Source organism: Balaenoptera physalus (genome assembly GCF_965194825.1).
Source record: "Balaenoptera physalus genome assembly, chromosome: 1".
Classification (NCBI taxonomy): domain Eukaryota; kingdom Metazoa; phylum Chordata; class Mammalia; order Artiodactyla; family Balaenopteridae; genus Balaenoptera; species Balaenoptera physalus.
Genome location: NC_138882.1, coordinates 166,688,640 through 166,714,468, shown reverse-complemented (window position 1 = coordinate 166,714,468; position 25,829 = coordinate 166,688,640). Strand labels below are relative to the sequence as shown.

Below are 25,829 nucleotides of genomic sequence, written 5' to 3'. Positions count from 1 at the left end.
GAGAGGGAGAGAGAGAGGGAGAGAGAGAGAGAGAGAGAGAGGGAGAGAGAGAGAGAGAGAGAGAGAGAGAGAGAGAGAGGAGAGAGAGAGAGAGAGAGAGAGAGAGAGGAGAGGGAGAGGGAGGGAGAGAGAGAGAGAGAGAGAGAGAGAGAGGAGCTTGGCTGTGCTTCCACTAGACCCTATATAATGAAGTCTCTTCTTGCTCCAGTTGGAGAAGGTCTCTGTTCTTGCCACAATGATCCCTGACTGAGGAACCTTCCTGAAGGTTCTTCTCCTGGGGGCTCAGTGCATTGGAACTAGGAGCCAGTGTCCTGGTGCCTGGAGATGGAAGGAGCGTGAAGGGCATTGATCAAGGAGAGGCAGAGGCAGAAATAGCCCTGCTAACAGCAGCTGGGGACTGAGCCACACTAGCCACCTGGCTGTCCCCCCCCACCACCGCCCCAAGGCCTGGCCTCCTGATTGCCTTCCCCTCCCTTCTTTGCCATCCCTCCTTCAGGAGGTAGCAGAGAAGGGAGGAGCTTCACATCTTGAGGGGGAATGTCCCGGGAGGAGCAGAATGGAGAGTGGAGAGGGTCAAATCACCCCTTTTTGTATTCCAGCTCTGCATGTGGAAAGCCACACTGACTAGCTGTGTGACTTTGGGCAAGTCCATGCACTTCTCTGATCCTTTGCTTCCTTAATTGTAAAATGGGATATAACAGTGTCTCCTTCGGAGGGTCGCTGTTCAGTCCGTGGGAAGTGCGTATAAAGTGCTGGCAGCGATGCTTGGCTGGTACTGAGTGCCTGGTGAAGTGGGCTCCATTTCCTTCCTTGGGGCAGGAGCAGGGAGCGCCCCCTCTGTGGGCAGAGAGGCAGCACACCCTGCTCCTCGGGGTGGGAGAGAGGCAAGGCCCAGCATCACTTCCTTATCTCCTACAGACAGAGCCGTGGAGAGAGAGAGCTCAGTGCCAGCCAAGTGGAGATGGGCCGAGAGGTAGAGTCGGGGGCTTCCCAGAGAGGCTGCCCGATCCAGAGACAGAGCAGCCCCACTATCCCAAGAGGCCTGGCTCACCCTGGTCCAGAGCCTAGAGTGTCACAGACAGGTTTCTGGGCCAGGCTCTGTGTCCCCCGAGGAAGGAGTCTTGCCTCACTGCTCACCACTCTACCCCCAGGGAGGGCTCAGCACATAGTAGGTGCTAATTCTCCTTCTCCTCCTCCTTTTTCTTAATAAAAATTGCTGTCACTTGTTGGCTTATGATACGCCCAGCCCTATAATAAGTACTTAACTTGCTTTTTCTCATTTAACCCTTACAACCACTCCACGGGCAGGTGGTTTTCATGATCATGCATTTTATAGATGAGGAAACTGAGGCTCAGGGATGTGAAGCTGCTTGTTCAAGGTTATACACCTAGTAGGTGGTAGAGCTGGGACTCGGACACAAGTTATTTAAGTCCTCAGATGATGGAGGGTGCGTATTTTAGGAGGCCTGCCCAATCCACAGAGCTGTTTTTTGGAATTTTCCAGTCTTCTCAACCCTCCTAAAGCAAAGACCCTGAGTACCATGATTGTATTATGTGACCCCCCACTCCCCCTGGCCACAGCTGATTGGACTATGATTATGCTGATGTCGTACATAGGGAAGCATGGAAGTTTCTGGATGCAAATTAGTCTTTGCCAATGAAATCTGTTTACATGAGATTTGGAAGGCAGAAGTGAGGCAGAGCCCCTCTTCCCGCCCCCTTACGGGCTGTTTCAGACATGGGAACATGAGGTTTTTCCAGCGGCATCACTACCGTTTCCTGGGTGATGACAAGCAATTGTGATGGGGATAGTGGTGGCCTCAACTTCTTGATCCGGGCTTTCTGAACCCTGGATTGTAACTCTGGTGTGTTTTGCCTCCCGGTTCTAGTACCAGCCTCAGAGGGGGCCGCTCCCCTGGTGGGTCACTTCTGTATTGTTCTGGGAGCCACTGGAGGCCCAGCATGGCCTTGCTCCCTCATCTTTCATTGGTTTTGTAAATATCCGTGTCCAATCCCTTCCTGCTTAAAGTGTCCTGCCCTGAACCCTTTACTATGTGTACAGTTTCCATCTCCTGAGAGTAACTGACAGAGCGCTTTCTCATTTCCAGTTTGAAAACGCTCAGGCAAGATCTCTGATTGGCCAAGTTTGGATAAGAGGCTTACCCAGCCTCCCCAGCTGTCGCCAAAGGGACAGGGTCACATCAGGGTAAATATCCGTGTCCAATCCCTTCCTGCTTAAAGTGTCCTGCCCTGAACCCTTTACTATGTGTACAGTTTCCATCTCCTGAGAGTAACTGACAGAGCGCTTTCTCATTTCCAGTTTGAAAACGCTCAGGCAAGATCTCTGATTGGCCAAGTTTGGATAAGAGGCTTACCCAGCCTCCCCAGCTGTCGCCAAAGGGACAGGGTCACATCAGGACCTGGCACCTTCCAAGGTAGCTATGTGGATGGAGATGAGTTGGAGAGGAATGTGCCCAAGAGAAGGGAAGACAGAGGTCAGATGATGTCAATATTGATGTCCCATGTCAATATCTGAAATGGGAACCAGGAGCCTGGGCTGGAGTCACCCACCTGCTCGTCACCAGGGTCCCTTGCCCAGGACACAGTCAGCCCCGGGTGAATGGCACAACTCAACTGCCAGCACCCTCTGGTTCTAAAGAGAAGAGAAGCAGAAAACGCATCTCAAGGGATCCCTGTTTTCTAGAAACATTTCTTTATTTAAAATTTAAAACCATATTACTTCATACAGCAAACTGTGCACTTTGATATATCACAGTGTCTTAAAAAGGAAAATAATCGGATTTGTTTGGAAATTTATTTACATCAGCCTAGAATGATTGGCAAGTAACACAGTTACTATGAAACCCAAATTATTACAAAATGTTTACAAAAAACTATATTCATAGAAATTCTGCATGTCCACAAAGGGCATCCCCTGAATGGCCCAGAGACCAGTGTGTGGGAACCATGTTGAGTGGTATTGGGGGGGCGTCCAGGCACTCTGGTCTGGGTGGTGGGACAGTGGTCTCACACGGTGCTGTCTGGGGGCTCAGCTGAGGGGCTGGGAACCCAAGTCCCCATCGTGGGAGGCCCAGCCAGGAAGCTGGCCCAGGCAGAGGTGGGCTGGGGGCTTGGAGCACAGTGGCATGGGGGCCCCTAGAGCCTCTGATTCCTGTCCTGGAGCCAGGACAGACCCTTCCTCAGGGCTCTGGGTTCAGATGTGCTCTGGCCAGGGCCCCAGAGGCAGACCCAGAGTTAAGTGCAGACCAGTCTGATGCATGGGGCCGAAGCAGAGGGCAGGCTGCTGACCACACACAAGCCCACTCCAGACCTTTTCTCTCCTGCATGCTCCAGAGATGCTCTGACCTGTGATGCAACAGGACCACTAGCTAAAGGATTGGAATGGGAAGAACAGACGGATCCGAGCGGGGCAGGGGTGGAGGTCTGCGGGTACTGCGGGGGTGGGAGGGAGGCGCAAGCTCCCTGCCAACTGCCCTGCAGGGGGAGGTGCAGCAGGGGAGAGAAGGCAGGCAGACGGCACTGGGCTGTGCTCGGACAGGAGTGCCTTCTTGGCTTCGCCTCTTTCACCCCATGTCACTGTTCTGCTCACATCTCTGGCTCCCCAGTCACTCCCTGACAGCTGACCTTGGGGTCAAATGGGGCTGGGGAGGTTGTCTGAGGTGGGACAAACTCTTGGCTGGAATTGCTGGGTCTATAGCTGCTGGAGGCCTCAGAGTTTTGATCTGTAAAACAGAGACACACTGTGGGGTGATCTGAGGTCTGTTCTAGAAGACAGGGGAGGGGGATAAGGTCAATACCTAAGGGCACAGGGACGTCAGACTGGCACGCTGGCAATGCCCAGGGGGACATTCTCTTTAAAAAGGGTTTTCCTTAGCTGTGAGCTGTGCCTTTGCATGTGGTTGAGAACGTGAGGCAGAGGCCTTTGCCACCTAGAATACTCCAGCCTTCTAGGGTATACCAGGCAGAGCCTGACACCTCCCTGGCGGCTGGGCAGGCAGGTATTGAGAGCTGGTCTAGGCAGTGGGCCCCTCTTTCCCAGCCCTTCAGCTCCCTGCTAACTGCCCTGGGACCAGAGCTGTCATATAGACTCAGGAGCCAAGTACTGGTGTGACATTGCTCCCCAGACCCAGGTCCAGCTGTTCTGCCTCAGACCCTCTCAGATGCAGCCAAGGCCCCTGGGCCACTCCTGCCCATCCCCAGGAGGCACTAGCTGTACATGGGCCATCCGCCAGCCCCTCTTCCTCAGGGTCTGCAGCTCTGATGTACGCAGACCCTTCCCTTCCCCCACGGGGCTCTCCGCAGCCCCTGCCCCAGGTGGCGTCCATCCCAGACTCTGCAGCTGCAGCCCCCATCTCTCACCTGGTCCCCACCCATACTGGCTGGGTTATGTACACTCCGTGTGCAGACGTGCGGGGAAGGGTGCGTATACACATGGGCTACGGGTCATATATACACTGTGCATATATATATACATACAGCATATATATATATATATCTTTTTACATTCATATATATAATGTACAGAACATTAACCTTCTATCAAAAACAGTTTTGTGACTTTCATGTATGGCCTCAGCGCTGAACTTCTAACTCCAGGGTAAAGCCAGGACTGAAATGAAGGCTCGACTCAAACTGGCCTGGGGACAGAGGGCAGGGCCCTTCTACCGTGGCAAGCATCTGGGCCCGCTCCAGATGTGTCCACCCAGGCTGGGGCTGTTCCAGATGTGTCTGTTCCAGAGGCCCGTCTACAGAGCTGGGCTCACTTCCTGCGTCTGTCCATGGGGCCGGGCCCATCTCAGATGTTAAGTCCATATAGCTGTTTGTCCAGACCGCAAGGCCCTTCCCAGCTGGCTATCCACACAGGACCACGGACGTGGGCCAGAGTGGGTCCTATTTCCAGGTGTTTGCACAGAGAGCTGGGAAGGGCTCGGGGAGGGGTGGGCTTCACACTGAGTGATGAAGCAGCGGCGCCCAGCCCACACGCAGCAGGCCAGCAAGAAGATGGGGAGAGGGAGCTTCCCACCGTTCTGGGTGGGCGTGTGCCTGCGTCTGACTTCTGACTTCCTGGAGTTTAAGGAGGGGAGTGACTTCCAACCATCTGGAGCCTTCACCCCCCCACTGCCACCCTCCTCCATCCTGGCCCGGACCTGCCCTCCGCCGGTGCCCGGGGCCTTGCGGGGAGCCCGTGTGCTCAGCTCGCAGAGGCGCAGTCCTGGCTGCGGGGCGGTGGCTTCCACACTTCAGAGACTGAGTCAGCTCCTCAGCCAAGGGGGCCTTACCCCTCTTGAGAGACACTCGAAGCCACCTGAATGGTGACAAAGCTCTCAGGGTTTTCTTAACTGTCCATAGAAAAGAGACCAATACAGGTCAAGGGGAGAGAGATAAGGAGCCCTCATGGCCCCAGACCCTATGGTCTTAGCGGGGTGTGTGTGTCTTCACTGCTGCCCCTCAATGTGGCCAGTTTTTGATCAGGCTGAGGGGAGGCACTGGCATTTGGGGGTAGGGGATGGGGGTAGAAGGTAGGGGAGTCTTTTCTTCAGGGCTGGCATGCGGGGCCAGACAGGGACGGTCCAGCACCTGCTCGGGCCGGTCTCATCTCTGCTCCATCCAAACCAGTGTTGATGCCTCCGTCACTCCCAGCCACTGACCTCAGTGCCTCCGTGTGCTCCCCCGGCCCACGTGCACCTGCTGCGGCTCAGATCCTCGTCCGCGGGCAGGTGGGCCTGAACTTTAACTCCACATGACCCGCCTTGCTGGGAATAGCTCCCTGGCCCCCATCCCCAAGATGCAGTGGCACCTTCAGTACCCCGGGGAGAGAGAGAGCTCACATGCGGGCAGAAACAGGCTCCGCTGCACTCTGAACGCTGGGCTGGTCTCAGAGACAAACAGGTCATCAGGCAGAGCCTGGACATTATCCACACACACGGACATAAGGCTTGAATGCGAGGCGAGATCAGGCCGCGTGTCCTCCCGTCTCTGTGCAGGACTCGAGAAATCATGTCAGTCCCTTTCGGGGGATTTCCCAATTGAATTGTGCCTCTGATTTCCAGCATTCTCTCCTCCTTTGATGAAGCTCTTCCTACCCGCTCCACCTCCTTGTCGCCCTTCCCATCGCAGTCCACATATGTGCATAGCCTCAGAAGAAATGACACATTCATGGCATGTCCCACACAAAAGCACACACACGTGTGTGTGATACGAACATGGATGTGGGCACGTGCTATGAAATTAGACCGGATAAAGAGAGTGGTTCATGTCTGTGGTTGGTGAGAAAAAATCGGCAATACCTTCATCAGAATCTGGTTATCTGGCAATTGCCAAAAAAATGTCATTTTCCCTTCAAACGGGCCACTCTACCGAGAGCAAAGAAGTCACTGGCCGTGAGCCCCAGCAGTGTTTCGCCTCCGCTTGGCCAGTCTCCCCGTGCCCATGCCTATGCAATCTCGGCAAATCTTTGTGACAATGATCTCTCCACGAGAGAAGTGTTTGCAGACTCTCGTTCCCTGCCTTCCTGATTGTCCGTCTCTGCTCCTGCTGTGAGCTGGAACATATGCGTGCATTTGAAAACACATATGTGAGCCCACTCACACACACACACGAACGCCAGTCCCATGTGGCTTCTCACATACAACATGCATTGCCCTGTGCTACGTGTCTGTCTGGTTCCGCCCTCCACTGCACACACACATGCGCACGCACGCTCACACATGGACCCCTTGATGACATGGCTTCTCCGTTTAAACATATTTGGCAATGTTTGCAGGTGTTATTCTGTTCTCCACCCTCTGCCATTTGGTGCACAAAGGCACACACACACAAGCGTACACAGTCGTTCACGCATGCATACATATGTATACTCACCAGAACCCCATTATGACATGGCTTCTCCTGTTTTTACATGTATGGGGTCCTGCTGCTGGTCCAGATTTTGTCTCCCTCACCCCGAGTTCACACACATGCACACACACACGTCAGAACCCAAAGGACTCTCCTATTATTGCATGCCTGGACTCTGTTGCCTGTCCTAGTTTGCCCTTCATGCCCAGCCCCCAAAGATGAGACATACAAAGACAAAGATACACATATATGCGCGCGCACACACACAGACACACACACACACTCCTACACCCAGGAGCTCACACAGCATGGCTTTTCCTATCACGACGTGTGTTGGCTACGTGGTGTGTCCAGCCCTCTTCTCCCACCTCCAGTGCACACAGCCTGTTGGAGCCACGGTGATTCTGGGAACCAGTCGGTTTGGCCCTGCAGCTCAGTTTGGAGGAGGGACGGTATTTATCACAGGAGTCCACTGTGCTCTCCTGCTTGGGCAGTCCTGAGGGGAGTCAGAGATTACCCTTCACCCCAGCTGAGAAGGTTCTTGAGACCTAAATGTAGCTCTTCCCTAACCAGGGTCCCCAAGCAGAAACAGGAGAGTGGCGGAGGGGTGTGGCTGGTATCTCCTGGGTCCCTGTCCAGAGTCTCCAGGCCCCTTTCCCTTGCTCAAAGCCTGCCCTCTGCCCTTGGCCATGGGCAGCCCTGCTGGCCCCATCGTGTTCTCTTTAAGGACACTTTGCTCCTAATCCCTCCATGTCTCATTCTTCTCCCAGAATCTTAGAGTCATAGACCTCTAGGGTATCTGTCACAGCTAGCTGGAACCCACAGATCACCTGGTCAACCCCTCACTGTACCTCATCTGCTACTACTTCTCTGCTGAATCCGCAAACCCCACAAGGTCCCAACTGCTCTGGACAACAGACCAGGGGCCATAACGGCCTTGTGTCTCTGTGTGGGGTCTTTGGTTAATTCTCCAGGAGGCAGCTTCTCCCTGCCCACCATGGGGGCCTCTATCAGGGAGGCTATTTTGCTCCTGAACTCTTTCTTTTCCTGGGGAGTATCTTTAGGTTTGGCAAGTCCAGGAGGCCAGGTGCTCTTAAGGGCCCTTCTGGTTTTCCCCATCTACCCCAAAGTTAGCCTGTGCCATAGGACATGATCCTCTTTAGAGGAGGGGTGATGACGTTCACTTCCATCTAGGCTACTTTCTTCCTTCCATGATGACAGAGAAGGTCAAGGTCAACTGGCCAGGAATGGGGAGCTGCTGAAGAGTAGATGGCAAACAGCTCAAGCTCCCTAATGCCACCAGGGTTTAGAAAACAGCTTGGTCACCAGCAAAGTAAAATCTGCAGGCTTGAGGGCCTGAGGGATTTCCACATGGAATCCACTGTTCCTCTGGGCTTCAAATACTGTCTGAGTCTCTGGGCATCCTTTGCGAGAGATTCAGGGGGTCTTCTTTCCTCTGGCTGGAATGTGGGGAAGAATTTGCTCTGAGCACTCCTCCACTCCTAGAGACCTCCTAGAAGAGTAGGACCCATTGGGACATTGTCCAGAAGAATTCAAAATGGCGGTCTCTGTGTATCCTCCTCTCCCCCAGACTCCAAACTCCTCTTTTCCCCTATGGGGCTCTCTGCCTTCAACTTTGCCCAAACAGGGGCTGCCATGGGTGGTGTCAAGTCCAGGAGATCAGGACCACATAAGCAGCCCCTGGGGGATGAAGTCTTCCTTCTGCCCAGGCATGTGGGGTGGCCATCTCCATCTTCAGCTCCCATTGGCAGCCAAACTATAAGATCCTTAAGGTACCCAAGGTTTGTGTCTCTGGTCTCATAGTCAAGTTCCAGGAGGCCTGGGCTCACAGGGAAGGAGTGGCAATATAAGAGATGTTTCTCATTTTCTTTGGCCCCTGCAGGGCCATGGTAGAAACTTCTGACTGTAGAAGAGAGTCGAGGGGCAGGTGAGTTTGGCCTGAGAGAGGCATGTGCTTCCTTTGGCCTTGGCTGTCTTGGCTGGCAGCTTTAGAAACCCATAGAAGAAACAAGACGAGGGTGAAGCCCAAGCAGCTGGCCTGGGGGCCTGCTGGTTTCCTGGTAGGTAAGGGCAGAGGACTCCTGGCCCAACAGGCAGGCATCAGCTCTGGTCCCCAAGCCCAGTATGGGGACTGGGGATGCTCCTTCCAGTCTCCTTTGCTTTCCTCCGCCCTGCCTGCAGGCCTGCGGTCCCCGCCCCACCTGTGCCTAGGGGAACACGGGGGCCAACGATGTGCTGCAGGTCATGCTGTCCTTGCCCGGAAGCCGGCGATCGTTGAACGTGTGCATGTTGATGACGGCGTCAGTCTTGACCATCATGGGAGGCTGCGGCTTGTGCTTGACCCGACGCTGGCAGGTAAGGGAGAAGCGGATCTCGTCGGCCATGGTACTGCAGAAGGAACGCTGGGGTGGGGGTACGGGGTGGGAGGGCAAGGGGCACATGGGTGAGGCCCGACCCTGCAACTCCAGCCACCTCCTCCCCTTCCTCCCAGAGCCTGTGCTAAAGCTACCGGGTCTCCCTCACACGTTTACCCCACCTGCCTCCTGCCCCCTGTAAGGTGATTATTTTGAGTAGCAGCCTACAAAACATCACGTCCTTGTTTGGAGTCTAAGGTGGTATCATCTTAGCCCCATTTTACTGATGAGCCAACTGTGGCTCTGATTGGCACGCACATTCATGTCCGAGGAATTTACCCGCCTGACTTTTCTCCACTAGCTTCTGAAGGCAGGAACCAACCAGTTTCATCCCTATGAGCGCAGCCCCCAGCTTTAGGCCTGGCTCAGAGTCAGTGCTTAAGAAACATTTGATGAATATATGGATAACCTTGCTGGAAGGGCTTCCAACTGAGGGGAGGGGTCACCGCGCTCCCACTCAGGGAAGTTCAGTACATATTTCTCAACTGGGAGGCAGGTCCCTGTAGGGCTGTGGGTGGCAGTGGCCTCTTCTGGCCTGGGTCCCTGTGGATATCCAAGAGGGACAGCTCAAGTGCAGCACAGCCCACAGGTAGATCTGATGACAGTGGCTCCTATGAGACCAGCTGCCAGAGATTGTCCTGCAGCTTGTCGAGGAGGCAGTGGGGCTGTCAATGCCTCAACTTGCTCAGGGAGGCCCGGGCATCAGCACTCAGACGGTTTGTAGGTAGGCTGTGTGGTGAAGGGGAAGGGGGACCTGGCTTTGAATTCTGTCCCTGCCTCTTACCAGCTGTGTGACCTTGCCAAGTGTCCCCTTGCTTCCCCACTAAATGCAGACATCATCCCTCCTCGCCTCCCTTTCTTCATTCTGTGACTATTTACTGAGACCCACTCTGTGCCAAGCACTGTTCCAGGTGTTAGGCACACAGCAGTGAAAAAGACAGATAAGGTCCTAGCCCATGGTCTAGGAGCCCATGGTCTAATGATGGGACAGAAATAGATAATAAACATGTGAACAAATAATTTCAGAGAGGGATAACTATTATTAAGAGAATAAAGCAGTGAAATGGGATAGAGTGGGGTGGGGAGGGGGAATAGGTGGGGAAGACTACTTGAGCTTCAGCTGAATGACCAAAAGACGCTAAGAATATGGAGCTCTGGGGGAAGAGCATTTCAGGTAGATGGAACAGCATGTGCAAAGGCCCTGAGGCAGAAATGTGCTTGGTTAAGGACTAAAAATGTGGCCAGTGTGTATGGAGCAGAGTAAGTGAGGGGGAAGGGTGGGAAGGAGGAGGTTGGAGACGTGGGCAAGGACCAGATCTCATAGGCTTTTCGGTGGAATTTGGAGCTCATTCCAATTGTAATGTAATTCTAATGTAACCCAAAGAATCTGATTGTTATTTTTAGATGTATCATAATTTTTTAAACCATTCCCTATTATTGGACATTTAGGTTTTTTCACATTATAGTTAACACTTCAACAAACAACCTTGTCAATAAAATTGCACATGTCCTTGGCCACTTCCATTGGGTGCATTTCTAAAAGGAGAAATTGGTCAAAATGCGTGGCCACTTTTAAAGTCTCTGGCCATACTGCAAAGTTACCTTCCAGAAACTTACCCTCTTGGACTCCCCCCAGCAATATGGGAACATGTCCCTTTTCTTATACCCATGTGAACTTGAACACCCAGAATTATCTTTGCCCCTCCTCTTTGCTAACTCAAGCTTCCTGATTATAAAGGACTCCATTTAATTTTGGATGGATGTGTAAGTGCATCTTATACATATGACTTAACTGCAATCTCCTTCCACAGTTGCCCTGAATCCCTTTGAACTTCGCTGTGAGAGGAGCGTCCCCGCAGCCCAGTAGCCCTCAACTCAAGGTGCACATTTGAATCACCCTGTACACTTTCTTAAGAAGCCAATTCCAGCCTCTACCACAGGCCAATTAAAACACAGTCTCTGGGAGTGAGGCCAGGGTATTAGCACTTAAAACACTTTCTCCCTGTGATTCCAATTTGCTACTGGGACCCAGAACCACTACCTAACCACACTTGATGAATTAATCAGACAGGTTGAACCTAGCAAGCTTGGGCCGGTCCTCCTAACTCTTTTTTTTTTGGTTAAACTTTTGATTATGGAAATTTCCAAATATATGCAGAAGTGGAGAGAAGAGTATAATGAACCCCTATGTAAGCATCACGAAGCTTCCACAATTACCCTGGAGGGGTTTATGGGAGGGAATGACATGGTTTGAATTAAGTTTTAAGCAGGGCACTGGGTGCTGTATGGAGAGCAGCTGGTCGAGAGGAAAAGTGGAGGCAGGAAGGCCAGACTGGAGGCTGGTGCATGGTCCAGCTGGAGAGGATGGGTGTGGCCTGGTGTGGAGCTACAGTGAGGGGAAAACATGCTCGGAGTCAGTGCAGAGGTGGGGCTGGCAGGGCTTCCTGGTGGACCGGATTCAGAGTGGGCTACGGTGGGGATGGGATCAGACACCACCTTGCACCTGGCACGTAGGGGGTTTGAAACCAGCGCAGACCCCGTTCCGTCTCCTTCCCTTCCCTGCGCAGGCCCCAGCTCCTGGGGGCTTACCTGCTCTCGCTCTGCTGTCTTGCGGAGCTTGTATACAAACTCGCCCACAGCCACCAGCACAGACAGGACCAGCCCGGCGGCCAGGACGATGAAGATGCCCCCAATCTTCTGGATGCCCAGGGCGCTGGCCTCTTTGTTTTCCTCCTCGGGACACCCGCTGCCCCGCCACCACTTCTCCTTCATGATGTGCAGCTTGTCCTCCTCCTGCAGCTGCAGGATGGCGATGGTGATCTTGTCCCGGTATGGGGAGCCTGAGTGGGGGAGAGGGGAACCTGGCTGTCAGCAGCCTTTAGTCCACCTGTGCGCCCCTGTCAGTACCCTGGTGTGTGCCAGACACCATCGCTGGGCCTCTCAGTATGCTCATCCAAAGGGGGACCCTAGTGCCAGGAGGCCCCTCTTGAAATCCACCTATGGTGTCTGGGTGGAAGGGTCCCGATTTGGGGTGGAGAGTCTTGCCTACGAATCCCTGTCTCCATAGGCCTGCAGCGCATCTGGGCAGCATCAGCAGGGGTGAGGTCAGGGAGAGGAGGCATGACCTCTGAATTGACCCCCCACCTTTGTGCCTGCCCAGGTCTCCTCTGCTCAGGCCAGGGCTGACCTCGCAAGGCTTGTGGCTCTACCTTTTTGTTTCTGGGCTGAGGATATGCTGCCTTTTAAGGTTCCGTGGGGTGACGTGGGAGAGGGAGCAGGAGGCCACGTGTGCGCATGAGCGGATGTGGTGGTTTCGCTCAGTCTTTGTCACCCACCACCCTCCCGCCTGCAGCCCCGTGCTCACCCATGGGCGTGCCAATGCCGTAGCCCTTGGAGTCGATGAGTCCCCCGATCTGGGTGAGGTTGCAGTTCCTCTGGGTGACGTACTCGATGGTGGTGGACTCCATGAGCAGCGCATAGTCGGCCGTCAGCGTCCGCTGGATGCCCTCCTCATTGTTCTTCACCAGTGCCGAGGGCTTGCTGCTCATGAAGGCCCACATCTTCTCGAAAGTGGAGATCTTGGATTTCTGGGCCGTGGGGAGGGATGAGGGGCGGTGATGCACACACGGTTACTGAGCCCACCGGGATCAAGCCCAGCTCACCCCTTAGCAGGGCCCGGGCCACTGAACTCTGTGCACAGTCCTCAGAGCAAGGGGGGGCCACCCACTGCTCAGATGTGGAAACTGAGGGCCTGGGAGGATAGGTCCCCAAACACATAGCTGCTGAGTCATAAAGCAGAGAGCCAAGCCAACCTACCCGAAAACCCTTGGCTCTTTGCCACGGCACAAGTGTTTTTCAGGCTGTTCTTTTCAAAATTAATTTTCTCTCTCTAAGATTTATTAAACAATTAAACAACGTGTAGGTCTTGTTCTAAGTGCTTTGCCTGTATTAACTCACTGATTCTTCCCAGCAATCATAGGGGGCAGGTACTGTCATTAGCCCTATTTTACAGATGAGAAAACTGAGTTTAGCTGTGCCTCAACTTGCCTAATTTACTCAGACACAAAGTGGCAAAACCAGGCTTCTAACCCAGGCCATCTGGCTCCAGAGCCCATGCTCCTAACCATAGAGCTGCACTGCCTCGCAGAAACCACTGTGAGGGTGGGGGGAGGGGCAGGGGCTGATGAGGGCAAAGCTCGGTGGATTCTGGGCCCCCCACTCCCACTTCAAGCAGGTCGCTCTATGTACCATGCTCCAGGGGAAGATTTGTCTGAGGCAAGTGTTCCTGTCTGTTCTCCTTCAAAACAGTAAAAGAGAAGCAGGGTGAGAATTGCAGAGAGGGGAGGAGAGTGGGAGCAGTCAGAGCAGGTGGTCCACAGGCCCCCTCAGCCTCTTGTTCCAGAGCGCCCTGGGAAGGATGCTGCTCCAAGAATATGGAACCAGCATCCCTAAGATCAGGCCTGGTGGGTGGGCTGCTGTGCTTGCCCCGCCTGGCTGGGGAGACTCAGAGAGGGCCTGGGGCCGGGAGAGGGGGCCAAGGTTCCATGTTTCTTGCTGCCTGAGGAGACTGAGCAGACCTGGGTGCATGCACTCATGAGATTTCTTGGGAACTTACTGCCTGCTGGCTGCCTGCTGGCAGCAGGGATCAGCCTTGCCTCCGCTGATCCCAGGGGAGCAGGCGCCTCTGCAGGCCTCCTTGTCCCTGGCTGTTTCCAAGTCTGGCTGTGCCTGTTTGTGATGTCAGCCTGTCTGACTGGCACCCGGCCCAGCTCCAGTGTGCGTGATGGCATGGGTGTGCTCACACAGGCTGGCGCGGGGCTGCGGGCGGGGGTAGAAGCTGTGACTGCCAGGAGTGGCGGCGGGGAGGGGGCTGGGAGGAACGTGCACCTTCTACTCTCCAGGTGTTTCCTAGCTCTAAGGGCTGTCCCCTCCAAGACTGGCTCCTGGAGACCCAAGCACGCCTGGGGGAGGAGGGAGCCCCGGAGCAGCAGGCAGCACCCCACTCGAGATTCCACCTGAGCCCCGAATCTCTTGAGTGCCAGGGATGCCTCCTTTGGGCACAGGGCCTGAGGGCGCCTTCATAGACGAGCAACCACTCCCCTCCTGCAAATTCATCTGCCCTGAAGCTGAAGGCCTGGAAGGGCTCAGATGCCCAGAGCCCTCAGTGGGTTCCATCGGAGCAGCAAGCTGGCTGCCGCCCGCTCCTGCCGTCCTCAGCCTGTCCCACTATCAGCTATTCCTGCTCCCCAGCTACGCCATCCTCCCATGGCTCCCAGATGCTCCCCCCCTCCCCACTTAGCTACTCTTGCCCTTAAGAACATTCCTGATGTCCAGCTCTTCTGACTCTCCAGACATTTCTTATTTTTCTAGATAATTTCTGATATCCAGACTGCCTTCTCCGGCTTCTCCCTTGGGTCCATTCTCACTCTGCTACTTTTCCCGCCCTGATTCTCTACAGTCGGAAGCTTTGAACTGGCTCCAATGATCCCCATCCCTGGGATTCATGCCCTGGTGTGATCCCTTACCCTTGAGTGTGGGCTGGGCTCAGTGACTTGCTTTTAAACCCTGCCCCCAGGAGTGATGGGATGTCATGCCTGAGATTAGGTTACAAGAGACCGTGACTTCTGTCTTGCTTCTGCTCTCTCTGGCTCCTCTGGCTTGCTGCTCTGATGGAAGCTGGCTGCCATGCTGTGAGCTGCCCCATAGAGAGGCCCACATAGCAAGGAACAGAGGGCAGCCTCCAGCCGACAGTCAGTGAAGGCGGACACCTTCTGCCCAATAGCCCAGGGGGAACTGAATACTGCCAACCACCACGTGAGTGAGCTTAGAAGCGGAGCCTGTAGATGACCACAGTGTTAGCCAGCACCCTGATCCCAGCCTGTGAGAGGCCCTGCACAGAGGACCCAGCTATGCCAAGCTGATTCCTGACCCACAGACTGTGAGGTCATAATGTTGTTGTTTTAAGACACTAAGTTTGGGGTAATTTGTTATGCAGCTATAGGTAACTGATACACTCTCTTACACACATATTGACGCAAGCTACTTTTATTCCCAAGATCGTTGCTTTTTCAGATAATCAGTTCCAACTCTTCTTCTAATCAGGTTATCCAAGTCCAATCATCACTGCTTGGCAGGGACACATGGCCTCTGCTGTCTTGGTTATTGTAACTAAATACTATTCTCCAATCAGTGATTTCAGCACCTCAGCTCCTTTTCCATCCCAGTCTCTCCTGCTTTCCAAATTCTCCTTTTTCTACTAGAGGTGGGAATTATTAGGAGTGTATGAGGCCATCAGGGCTCCTTTTACATCTCCTAATGCATGCATGCATCCATCTATCCAGCCATCTATCTACCTATCCATCCACCCACCCATCCTCTCATTCATCATGTTCATGTTCTCACCCATTCACTCACACACTATCTACACACTAATTCATTCAACTAACTATCCAACTATCCATCCAGCCTTTTACTTATCCATCCATCCATCCATCCATCCTTACACCTCACCCATCTCACCCACTCATTCTCCGACACAACCAGCCAACAGTAACTTGAAAATGAACCACATAGGGAGCCCTGGCCCACTCCTTCTGTCTCAGAAGAGGATGAGAACTTCTCCTCTTTCTGCAAACGCCTCCCTGCATCCTCTCCCCAACACCCCGTTCCTCCTATACATAGGCCTGCCTGACATCAAAATAATATGCTCTTCCCAGTAACACCCCATCATAAATGGAGATAGAAATTTCCATTGGAGGCTGGCGAGGGAGAGGCTGGTATTGAAGCTGATGGGCTTTGAGGAGAGACACGTGAAAGCTTGAAGCAGGTGAAGGAATGGAATGGGGAAGATGGGTAAAGAAGACACCAGAGAGCTTGGGTCAGTTAAGATGAGAAGTGAAGATAAGGCAGGAAGCTGGCTGTGATGCTGATTTCAAGAGGTTCTGCTCTCCCAGCTCCAGTGTCAACTAATTCATTACCTTCATCACCTTTAGACAGATGGGTCTGAAATCTTCTTCCCTAGAAAGGCCACCCCCTGTGTTTGTCTCATATCTTGGGATCCCTATTTTCAACAAAACCCACTGATGGTTTCTGATTCCCCTTAGGTTCTGTCCTTGAGTGATTCTGTGATTCTGAGAACATCCCTGAAAAGCTTCCCTGTGGCACCTCTGAGGTAGGGAGGGATACAGCCAGGGGCCCTCCTGGAATCTCAGTCCCCTCTCCTGTCTTCCTGGGCCTGGTCACAAGATGCCTGAGTTCCGTCACTGGCCTGAGTTAGTTACCACCCCAGGGAATGGAGTCTCACATACCTATGGTTCCAATGCCATCCTCCCTGTCCCAGCTCCAGTGGGAACCTTAATAAGCGTTGCTTCAGGGCCAGTCACTCAAATCAATTAATGGAATTGTTTGGAGCAGCCGATGCAGGGCGACATGCCAGGACAGAGAGGATTTTTTTATCAGTGAATTTGGCAAGAAAGTAAGTTTCAGACTCACGACTTTCAATTCTAGCCTCCTCAAAGAAGTAAATTGATTTTCCCCAACTGAAGATATTTAATCTTGAGAATTTAACATTTCTGTACAAGAAAATGTATATAGGTATATATATATATATGTATAAAAATATATATCAATTCCAAAGAGAGCTGAATCTCAGGGAATGTGTGTGGGGAGGCAATGTGATTCCATGTGAGACCTTGGGTATTTTCCATACTGGGAAAGAGACCTTTTTCCAGATTAACTGGTTTTCTTTTCCCTGGATGTGGAGTCTTTGGCCTTATCGGATCCCCGTACCCGAGCAGTTAATCATGTCTCTTGGGTTATTTTCATGGGGACCAGGAGTCTCCCTGAATCCCCTGCCTCTGCCCACCTTGCCAGGGCAGACTTGCTGATCCTCTGGCCCAGCAGCTGCCACTGCTGTCTGCACGTGCCCCTGAGGCTTGCCTGTGCGGAGGTTGCAGGCTGGCCCCTGAAGGGAGAGTTAGGAGGTGAGGGCTGCAGGCTGACCCTGGCAGGGGGGAGTCAGGAGGCGAGGGCTACAGGCTGGCCCTGCAGGGGAGAGTGAGGAGGTGAGAGCTGCAGGCTGGGGATGGAGGTGGTGGGAGGAGTTGGCTCCACTGCGTGGACTCTGGTGTCACACCTAGCTGGGTTCAAATGCCAGCTCCTCCTGTGACCACAGGCAAGTGATGTCACGTCTCTGAGCCTCACTTTCCACATGTGTAAAATGGGAATCAGCTTAGCACAGAGCCAGGGTCCTAGGAAGTGCTTGCTAAGTGGCTAGCGTCATTCTCTGTCTTTAAGCCTCCTTTATTCTCTTTAAGGCTCAGTTTTCTCATCTAGAAATTGGGGATAATAATTTCTAGAGTGCAGAGTTTCTATAGAAACTAAATGACATAGTACTCAGTGGCAGAAAATTCCAGTGCTGAGACGGGCCAGGCAGAGAACTGTAAATAAGTAAAGACCGCTGAGTGGAGTTCTGATAAGCTGGAGAGGGCCGTCGCCTCTTGGCACCTGACAGTCTTTCTTCAGGAGAGCCAGCTCAGCGATGCTCCTCCATCTTTCACATTCTCGAGAAGCTGGATATGTGAATTTTTTAAATGCAAAAATCTCCCCATTTTAAAATGCTGGCCACTAATTAAAAATATATAAGAAATGTGCGGCCCCTAAAATCTTACCTGTGGGCTGAACAGGGCTGTGTATCACCAAGAATAAACAATAAAAATAGTTAACATTTATTGTATGCATACTCTGTGTCAGGTATGGTTCTAAGTTTTTTATATAAATTATCCCATTTAATCATCTCAATAATCACCTCTACAAGGGAGGGTGTGTGTGTGTGTGTGTGTGTGTGTGTACTATTATTATACCCATTTCATAGGTGAGAAAACTGAGGCACAGAGAGGTCATCAGTAACTGAGTCGTTTTCAATAACTTCCCATCATCCCCGGGCCTCCCCTGCCCCTTCTGCTGCCTTTCTGCCTGCCTGTTCTGGGTTTCTTCTATTCCGAGGACCTCTGGGCTCCCCCTGAAGTGTTTAGCTCTGTGCAGAGGTAGACAGCCATCCTGTGATAGAGGCACCAATGTCCTCCACAAAGCCCCCAGGCCCAATCTGGAGGGACCTGGAAGAAGAGAGGTTCTACAGGTGTCCACTGGCTGGAGCTTCTCCATGGGACTCCAGTTAAACCCTTGCCTCAGGAGGGGACTACACGGCAAAAGGAGAAAAGGGGCCAGCCGGCTTGCCCATCTTCTGGGTCAGCCAAAGAGAGGGGCATCCAGAGGAGAAAGCCTTTGCCTTAAATGTACTGTGTGCCTAGCACTGGCCTAACCACTGTATATACAGTAGCTCACTGAATCTCTTTGCTAATTGCTGCAAGGTGGGAATCAGTATCCATGTCATCCAGGTGAGCAAATTGAGGCTCAGAGAAGTGAAGTGACTTATCCAAGGTCACCCAGCACAGACAACAGCCAAGACCCAAGTCCTGGTCTGTCTGACTCTGAGACTGATGTGACTTGACTGCGCCAGGCTGCACCACAATGAATTCTGCCTGGTCACTGCATTTCTGTCCTCCTATCCTGCTTCTGCTTGAAAGCAGGGCTAAGGCTCTATCAGAGAGGCCAGCAGACAGGTCAGGAGAAACTGGGAGCTGAGCTTGAGAGCACCTCCTGAGCCTTCCAGCCCAGGGAAGAGTCTGCTGAGCAGCTGGAAGGTAGGGAGATGGACTGAATGGCCCCTCCAGGCACCTTCCAGGCTCAGTTGCTAGGATGGGGCAAAGCTGTGCAAGGGGTGGGGCTTGCCGGTGCCAGGGACCTGGGGAGCCTGGAACTCTTGGTCCCCAGCTCTATCTCTTTCCTAAGTGGCTGTCGCTCACACACAGTCCCTCCCACATGTGATGTGTCTCTCCCACCGCAACACCAAAGAGGGCTAAATCCTTGGAGAAGTTGTCTTCTGACATCCTCTGCCTTCAAAGCTGCCCAGCCCTCCCCGCCAAGAACACGCTTTCCCAACGTCCTCCTTTACATTTTGCCTACATATTTTTACAGCCAAACAACACTTTCAGAGGCCTCCTTTTTCTTCTCCTAATTAATTTTTATCTTCCAAGACGGAGGGAGGACAACACAGGAGACGTTGTTTGTGATGTTTGCTGCTCCCTGACAACTCTTCAAATGAAATTTCCTTTGGAATGATGGGCTGCCACTAGCCACGCGTCTCCCCGGATACAGGGTGCGGGGGTGGGGGGGCGAGGGATCTGGAGCCCCCCTGAGAGACCAGCGTCTCGCTTCCTGCTGTTGTCATCTTTGGATGGGATTGGGCTCTCTCCCTCGAGTGCCACTCTCAGCCAGGGGGGCTTTTTAAGACAGTTTGCAGCTTAACCGGGAAACACGCTAACTGCAGAAATGAAGCTCATTTGCCCTGTGCTCTGGAACCTTCAGGGGTGCTATCTGCTGGGTTCCTGTCCTCAGCATGGTCTCCTGTATTTGCTTTACTTGGCCTCTGCTGTCTTTTAATTCCATCCTTTAATTCAACAACGGCATCCACTCAACGTGAATTATTTAAGCAACTACGATGTGCCAGGATGGTTCTAGGCTGGGGATACGGCTTCACTCTTCCCCAAGGAACTCCTGGGCTGTGGCTGGCTCCTTAGAGAAACAATATGGACACGGGGACAAACAGCACAGGCATTAGAGCCAGACTACTTGGATTTGAATCCCAGCGCTGCATTTCACCAGCTGTGTGACGTTAGGCAAGACGTAAGAACTCAGGTTACTTTCTGAGCCTTCCTTTCATCACGTGTTAAATGGAGGTGATAATAATAGTCTCAACCTTCTAGGGATGTTATGAGGATGATAGGAGTGAATACAGGTAAAGTACTTGGAACGTTGCCTGGCACACAGTAAGTGCTCAATAAATGTTACTATTATTTTGACTTTGCCAATGTCTCCTAGACATCCAATGGCAACCTCTGGAGCTGATTCCTGTTCAACCCTAGTGCCAGTCTTGCCGTATACACTCACGGGCGGGAGAGAGGACCACCCCTCCAGGAGAAGACCCTGGAGCGGCTGCGGGAGAGGGCAGCGTGTGTGCAGACAAAGTATCTGACCGTACATCCGGCTCCACTGATCCTTGATCTGCTCTTTGATGACCCGCAACTCACCCAGCCCCTCTGGACCTCTGTTTCTCTAGGTTAAACTCAGGTTTCCTTCCAGCTCTAACTTGAAAGTGACCATAAGGAGGCTACCCCCAAGCCCAGTGCAGGGGTGGGGAAGGGGACGGGCTTGGGGAGGGAGGTATGACTAAGGAGGGCGGGCTGGGGGTGGGGCAGGGAGGAAGTAAGTTTGTCCAGGGACCTTCTGGGAGGGTCTTTTCTTCTAGCTCATCATCCGAGGTGGGGTTAATGCATCCACACTCAGGTTCCTCTCTGCCTACATTACAGTCCCACCGCTGCTGCTGATGGAAGGGAGCCTAGGCAACAGGGCTTTCGTTTGAATTAAAGCAGGAGACAAGGTGGCCAGAGAGCAAGCGGAATTCATTGGTGATCAGGAGGGCAAGGAAGGGGAGTTGGTTCTGCAGGGGGATGTGGAGTTGCTGTTTCTGGCCAAAGGCCCTTGTGAGCCTGGGCCCTTAAGCCCCAGCATCCCAGCTGGGTGGCAGCATCTGTGTCCCTCCCCTGCCCTCCTCACTGCACCATTCGCAGGGAAGGTGGGTGAGGGTGGAACGGGCTGCAGGAGGTGCTGCTTGATGCCGAGGACAGCAGCTCGGTGGGGAGCAGGGACCGGGCTCTTGGAAGCCAATCTGAGCATCTTAGCATGGAGGGAGGCAAGGGCATCCAATCAGTGGCAATGAGCCTGCACTGGGCTTATTTATGCTGCTTCCCTTTGATCGGGAGCCCTGCTTAGAGACGGGCTCATCTGTAATGCATGAGGGATGCTCTGGCACAGTCAAAGGGCTGGGCCGTAGCCTGCGGATAGGCGGGAGCAGGCGCACGCGCGCGCACACACACACACACACGCCCATCCCCCCACTCACACTTATCTAAGCACACCTGTTGGGACATTTAAGCAGACAGACACGCGTGCACTCTCCACCTACATATCCATGTAGACACTGGCACACACCTGTAAACAATCATAGGCACATATCCACATGCCCAGATCACAGAGACACACGCACACATATGCTGGTCAGTACATATATGCAGACACTCATGTCCAAGCATAAAGACACACAAGCACCCAGACAGGCTGACTCTTGTGCATGGGCACACGTGTGCACACATGCATACGCGAATGTGCATTCACACGTTATATACCGCTACACGCGCACGTGAAGGCATTCACATGCTTACACACTTGCTCGCCCTCATGAATACATACACCGGGTCCCAGAGAGCCCCTAGTGTGCTTATGACAATGGTTTACCTTCCCCACACTCTAAATACACGGTGGTGGCCTTGTAGGAAGACCGAGTTTGCCAGAAGCAACATCCCAGTGGGGAGTCTGTTTCCTCTCCCTGTGCTCTTCACTAAGCAGCTGCTTCTACCCTTAAGAAGAGGCACAGGGGAGGCCAGGGCCCGGGGAGTGCTACTGGGGCTCCATGCCCAGGAGGCAGAAGGCTTTCCCACCCAACCCCTTCTTTCTGTCCTTACTCAGGCCCCACTAGAGGCTCAATCTATCACTCAGAGGCTTAGCCTGGAAGGAGGCAAGGGCTGGGCGATGGGGAACCAGGGCCCGGAGGAAAGCAAAACACCCCAGGCTTTCAGACTGATTGACGGCAATTGACTACTAAACAAATACATGAATGAATGGACCCATAGCCACAGAATTCCCAGATCCTGACCATTTCTGAGAAATCATGAGAGCCGTGGTTCCCAAAGGGTGGTCCCTGGTCCAGCAGTCTCAGCCTCACCCGGGAACTCATTAGAAATGCACATTTTCAGGCCCCCCAGGACCTACTGAATCAGTAACTTCAGGGGTGGGGCCCAGCAATCTGGGGGCTCCCCAAGCCTTCCAGGTGATTTGGACACACACTCAAGTCTGAGAACCATGGCTCAGAACATGCGCTTTGGAGAAAGGCAGACCTGGGCCAGCCTTGGGCTCCTTTAGCTGTGAGTCCTTGGACAACCCGCTTAATGCACCAAGCCTTAGTTTCCACACATGTAAAGTGGAAATAATTGCAGTCCCTACTTCACGGGATTTGTCACGAAGATTAAATGAGACCAAGCATGGAGCACCTGGCCCACTGTGAGCTCTCAGTGGTGGTCGCTATAGTTATTATTACTTTAATTTCCAGAAGAACATTTACAGCTATCGGTGGTCAGGGTCACTCAGTTTCCTAAACCCTCAGCTACTCTAGTAGAAGGTGAAAAAACATTAAGGAACTAAGCTAACGCTTTACAAAACAGGAGGGTGCAGCAAAGTCATGGCCAGATCCCCATGAGAGCAGTAACCCGAGCAGCTGACAGGGGCTTTACATGGACACCAGCATTCCACGAGTGTAATAGGCTAAGGAATGCTTGTAAATGCTGGTTCAAGTTTTAAGCCTCCTTCCTTCCCTGGAGAATGTTCCCCCTGCTGCTCTCTCACTGGTGGAGAGCTCACCCCAAGCCCAGGCCAGCCTCTTGGGAGTGGAGGCTGCTGAAACACAAAGCCAAGGGCAGGGAGCCCACTGGCCCCAGGGCCTGTTTGTGTGCCTGGGCCATGCTTCTCCTTTGCCCTTTTCCAGCCTTTTCTCTCCACCTGTCCTCCTCTGATGATTTAAGGAAACACAGCATATTCATGCTGCTTGTCCCAGGTATGGAAACTTCTAGGATTTGTGCTGGGACCAATCCAGATGGCCACATCACTACAGCTCCCCAAAGTCAACTGGTCCCACACAGGCATGGGTGGAGCCCTGGGGATTTCTGGTCCTTTGGCTCTGTGTGGTTAGGGAAGGAGAGTGAAGGGAGGGAGAAGGTCTCACCTTGAAGAAGGTCATGGTGGCCCCGTCCTTGACAGCCCCATACTCGATTTTGGTTTGCTTGGCCAGGTCATCGGCAGAGTCGATGGGCGATTCCATGCGCTCCACGGTCAGAAAGGCAGCCAGGTTGGCCGTATAGGAGGAGATGATGATCAGCGTGAAGAACCACCAGATGCCACCAATGATGCGCGTGGACAGGGCTTTGGGCATCAGTTCAGACCCTGGGAGGAGGGAGGAGGAGACTGGTGGTCCCTGACAATGCTCAGACCAGGGTTGCTCTGGTCTTCTGGGACACGGACTCCACTGACAATCTAGTAACAGCTGAGACCGCTTCCCTAGACCAGTGGCTCTCAAAGTGTAGTTCCTGGACCATCAGCATCACCTGGGAACTTGTTAGAAATGCACATTCTCAGGCCCCACCCCAGGACCTAATGAATCAGTAACTTAGTGGTGGGGCCCAGCAATCTGGGCTTTGATAAGCCCTCCAGGTGATCCTGATGCAGGCTAAAATTTACGAACCACTGCTCGAGAAAAACACACACATGCACAACATTTCACAGGCTTGTCAGACCCTCTGATGCCTATCTGTGAACCACCTGTGTGGTCCCAGGGTCTGAACACCTGGAAGTCTTGAGTGACTCCTGCCCTTAGCCCTTAGTTCTCTGTGTGATCACGTGTCAGACAATTTCCCTCTCTGAGACTCTGTAAAGCATCGTCTTTCCTCTGTCCCAGCCTCACGCAAATACCACAATGCTGCTGTAATGATATAATTTGAGGAGGAACTGTGTTGGAAATACAAGTGGTATACAAATATAAGATTGCTATAGGATGCTTTGCAGGAGGAGAATAATCAACATTTTTTGAAGCTCTTTGCCGAAATAGATCACTCCTCCTCCCCGACCTTGGGTGTGAAGCACAATTTAGCTGAAACCTTCTAACTGAAGTAATTAACTAGGTGGCTTTCAAGAGATTTAAATAGCAAGTGACTCCTGAACTTTCCAGAATATTTGGACCTGCCGTCTGAAAAGCATCTGCTTTGATATGGATGAATTTTTTTCTCAAAGAAATCACTCAAGGGAGAGTTTTTCAAATACATAACTATTTTTCTCCCTCCTAATCAAAACCTTGTGGGGAATACATCAGGGGCCAGTGCTTTGAATAGCAGCAGGAGGTGAAAGGGAAGCTATTACCGCATTGAGGGGCCTCCAGGTCCTTCCCAACTGTCACTGAACAAAGATGATGAATGAAGAAGCAAGGTGAGGCTTCAGGACACTCATTAATGGTGGGGATAGAAAGAGGCACTTCCCTCTAAAGCTGCCTGTCACTTTCCAGCTGCTGGAGACCACGCCCCGCCTCCACCCCCAGCTTCATCTGCCTGGCCCTCCCCCAAGAAAGGGGGCTAGAGTTGCCCCCAAAGGGAGAATGACTTATTTTGGTTGTTTGCTTGGTGAGCTCTGCCAGGGTCTGTTGGGCCCCTGACCTGGCCTCGGTCGTGGCTGGGAGTTCGCTCAGGTCAGGGTCCTTCATTCAAGTGCCCAGCACAGGGCTTGGCATGTAGTGGGGACTCAGGAGACACTGAGATAACATCAGTCATTCATTCCTTCGGCATTTGCTGGTATATATCTACTGAGGACCAGGGTTTGTGCTGGGCCTTGAGGATACACACAGATGAGTGAGAGACAGAGACATTCTTTGCCCCTTGGATCTCCTTCCCTCCCTGGCGTGTTTGTTGCCCACTGTCCCTCCGTGGGACCCTAACTCAGGCAGAGGTAATGAGCAGAGGCAATGAGCACTTGGCTCCTGGCCATCAGGGCTTGGGGGTGGGGTTCTTCTGGTGGTCTTTCCTGGCTGGGGTTCCCTCCCCCTGTGCTTGCCCTCCAGCCCCTGGTGTTTCTGCACTATGCTCCTTTCAGGTGCTCTGCTTTCTGAGATATTTGAGCAAGTGCAAATCTTTCCAAACGGTGGGCTGCCAGCCAGGGGTAGGTGCAGTATCCCAACCTCCGTCAAGAGGATGTAAGAAAAAATGGCGTCCTTCTGTGTTTACCAGCTCTGATGCACTGAGGCTAATGTCCCCACCTCAGACACGCCCTTTTCAACTACCAGGCTCCCCAGAGTCCAGTTCCTGCTACATTCTGAAGTTTTCATAGTGCATCTCTGTCCTCCACCCCCATGGCCAAGGGAGATGATACCCCGGCTCAGGTATCATTATCTCATTCTTGCAATGGCCTCCCACCCAGCCTCCCTGCCTCCAGTCTCCCCTCGTCCTCAGCCCAACTTTGCTCAGCCAGATTCTGCGGTGGTGAGGCCATCAGTGGGGTTGGCCCCAGCAGACAAGATGTTTTATGTCCATCGCAGCTGGAGCAGGAGGGGCTGGGGATGAACCCTGCATGCCATGGGTGGGCGTGGCTTATATGCTTCCGCCTCAGACTGTGAGCCGGTCCAGCCACAGTAGTGATGGAGCTTGGGGACCTGGGAAAGGGCACACACCTGAGCATCCAGGTGTCGCCAACCTTCTGAGGGCTTGGCAGGTCTGAGGCTTCCCTGGAGGGTGGGGCTGGCTCTGCTGACTCTGGAGAGGAGGCTGCTTG

The 25,829-nt window shown here is 53.0% G+C and overlaps 1 protein-coding gene across 3 annotated transcripts in view; it reads right to left on the bottom strand.

Annotated features, from left to right (window-relative positions):
* Positions 1–2,696: 2,696 nt before the first annotated feature.
* GRIK3 (glutamate ionotropic receptor kainate type subunit 3) overlaps positions 2,697–25,829 on the bottom strand; it is a 234,903-nt gene continuing 211,770 nt past the window's right edge. For 2 of the 3 annotated variants that reach the window (XM_082421905.1, XM_082421906.1), the window contains 3 exons: positions 23,245–23,462; positions 12,658–12,880; positions 9,337–12,133 (listed from right to left, as the gene is read on the bottom strand). In XM_082421905.1, the coding sequence (XP_082278031.1) occupies positions 11,556–12,133; positions 12,658–12,880; positions 23,245–23,462 (1,019 nt within the window). In that variant the 3' untranslated portion in view covers positions 9,337–11,555. Of the gene's footprint in view, positions 9,282–9,336; positions 12,134–12,657; positions 12,881–23,244; positions 23,463–25,829 lie in introns of those variants that run through there. The other variant, XM_082421907.1, reaches the window with a different exon arrangement.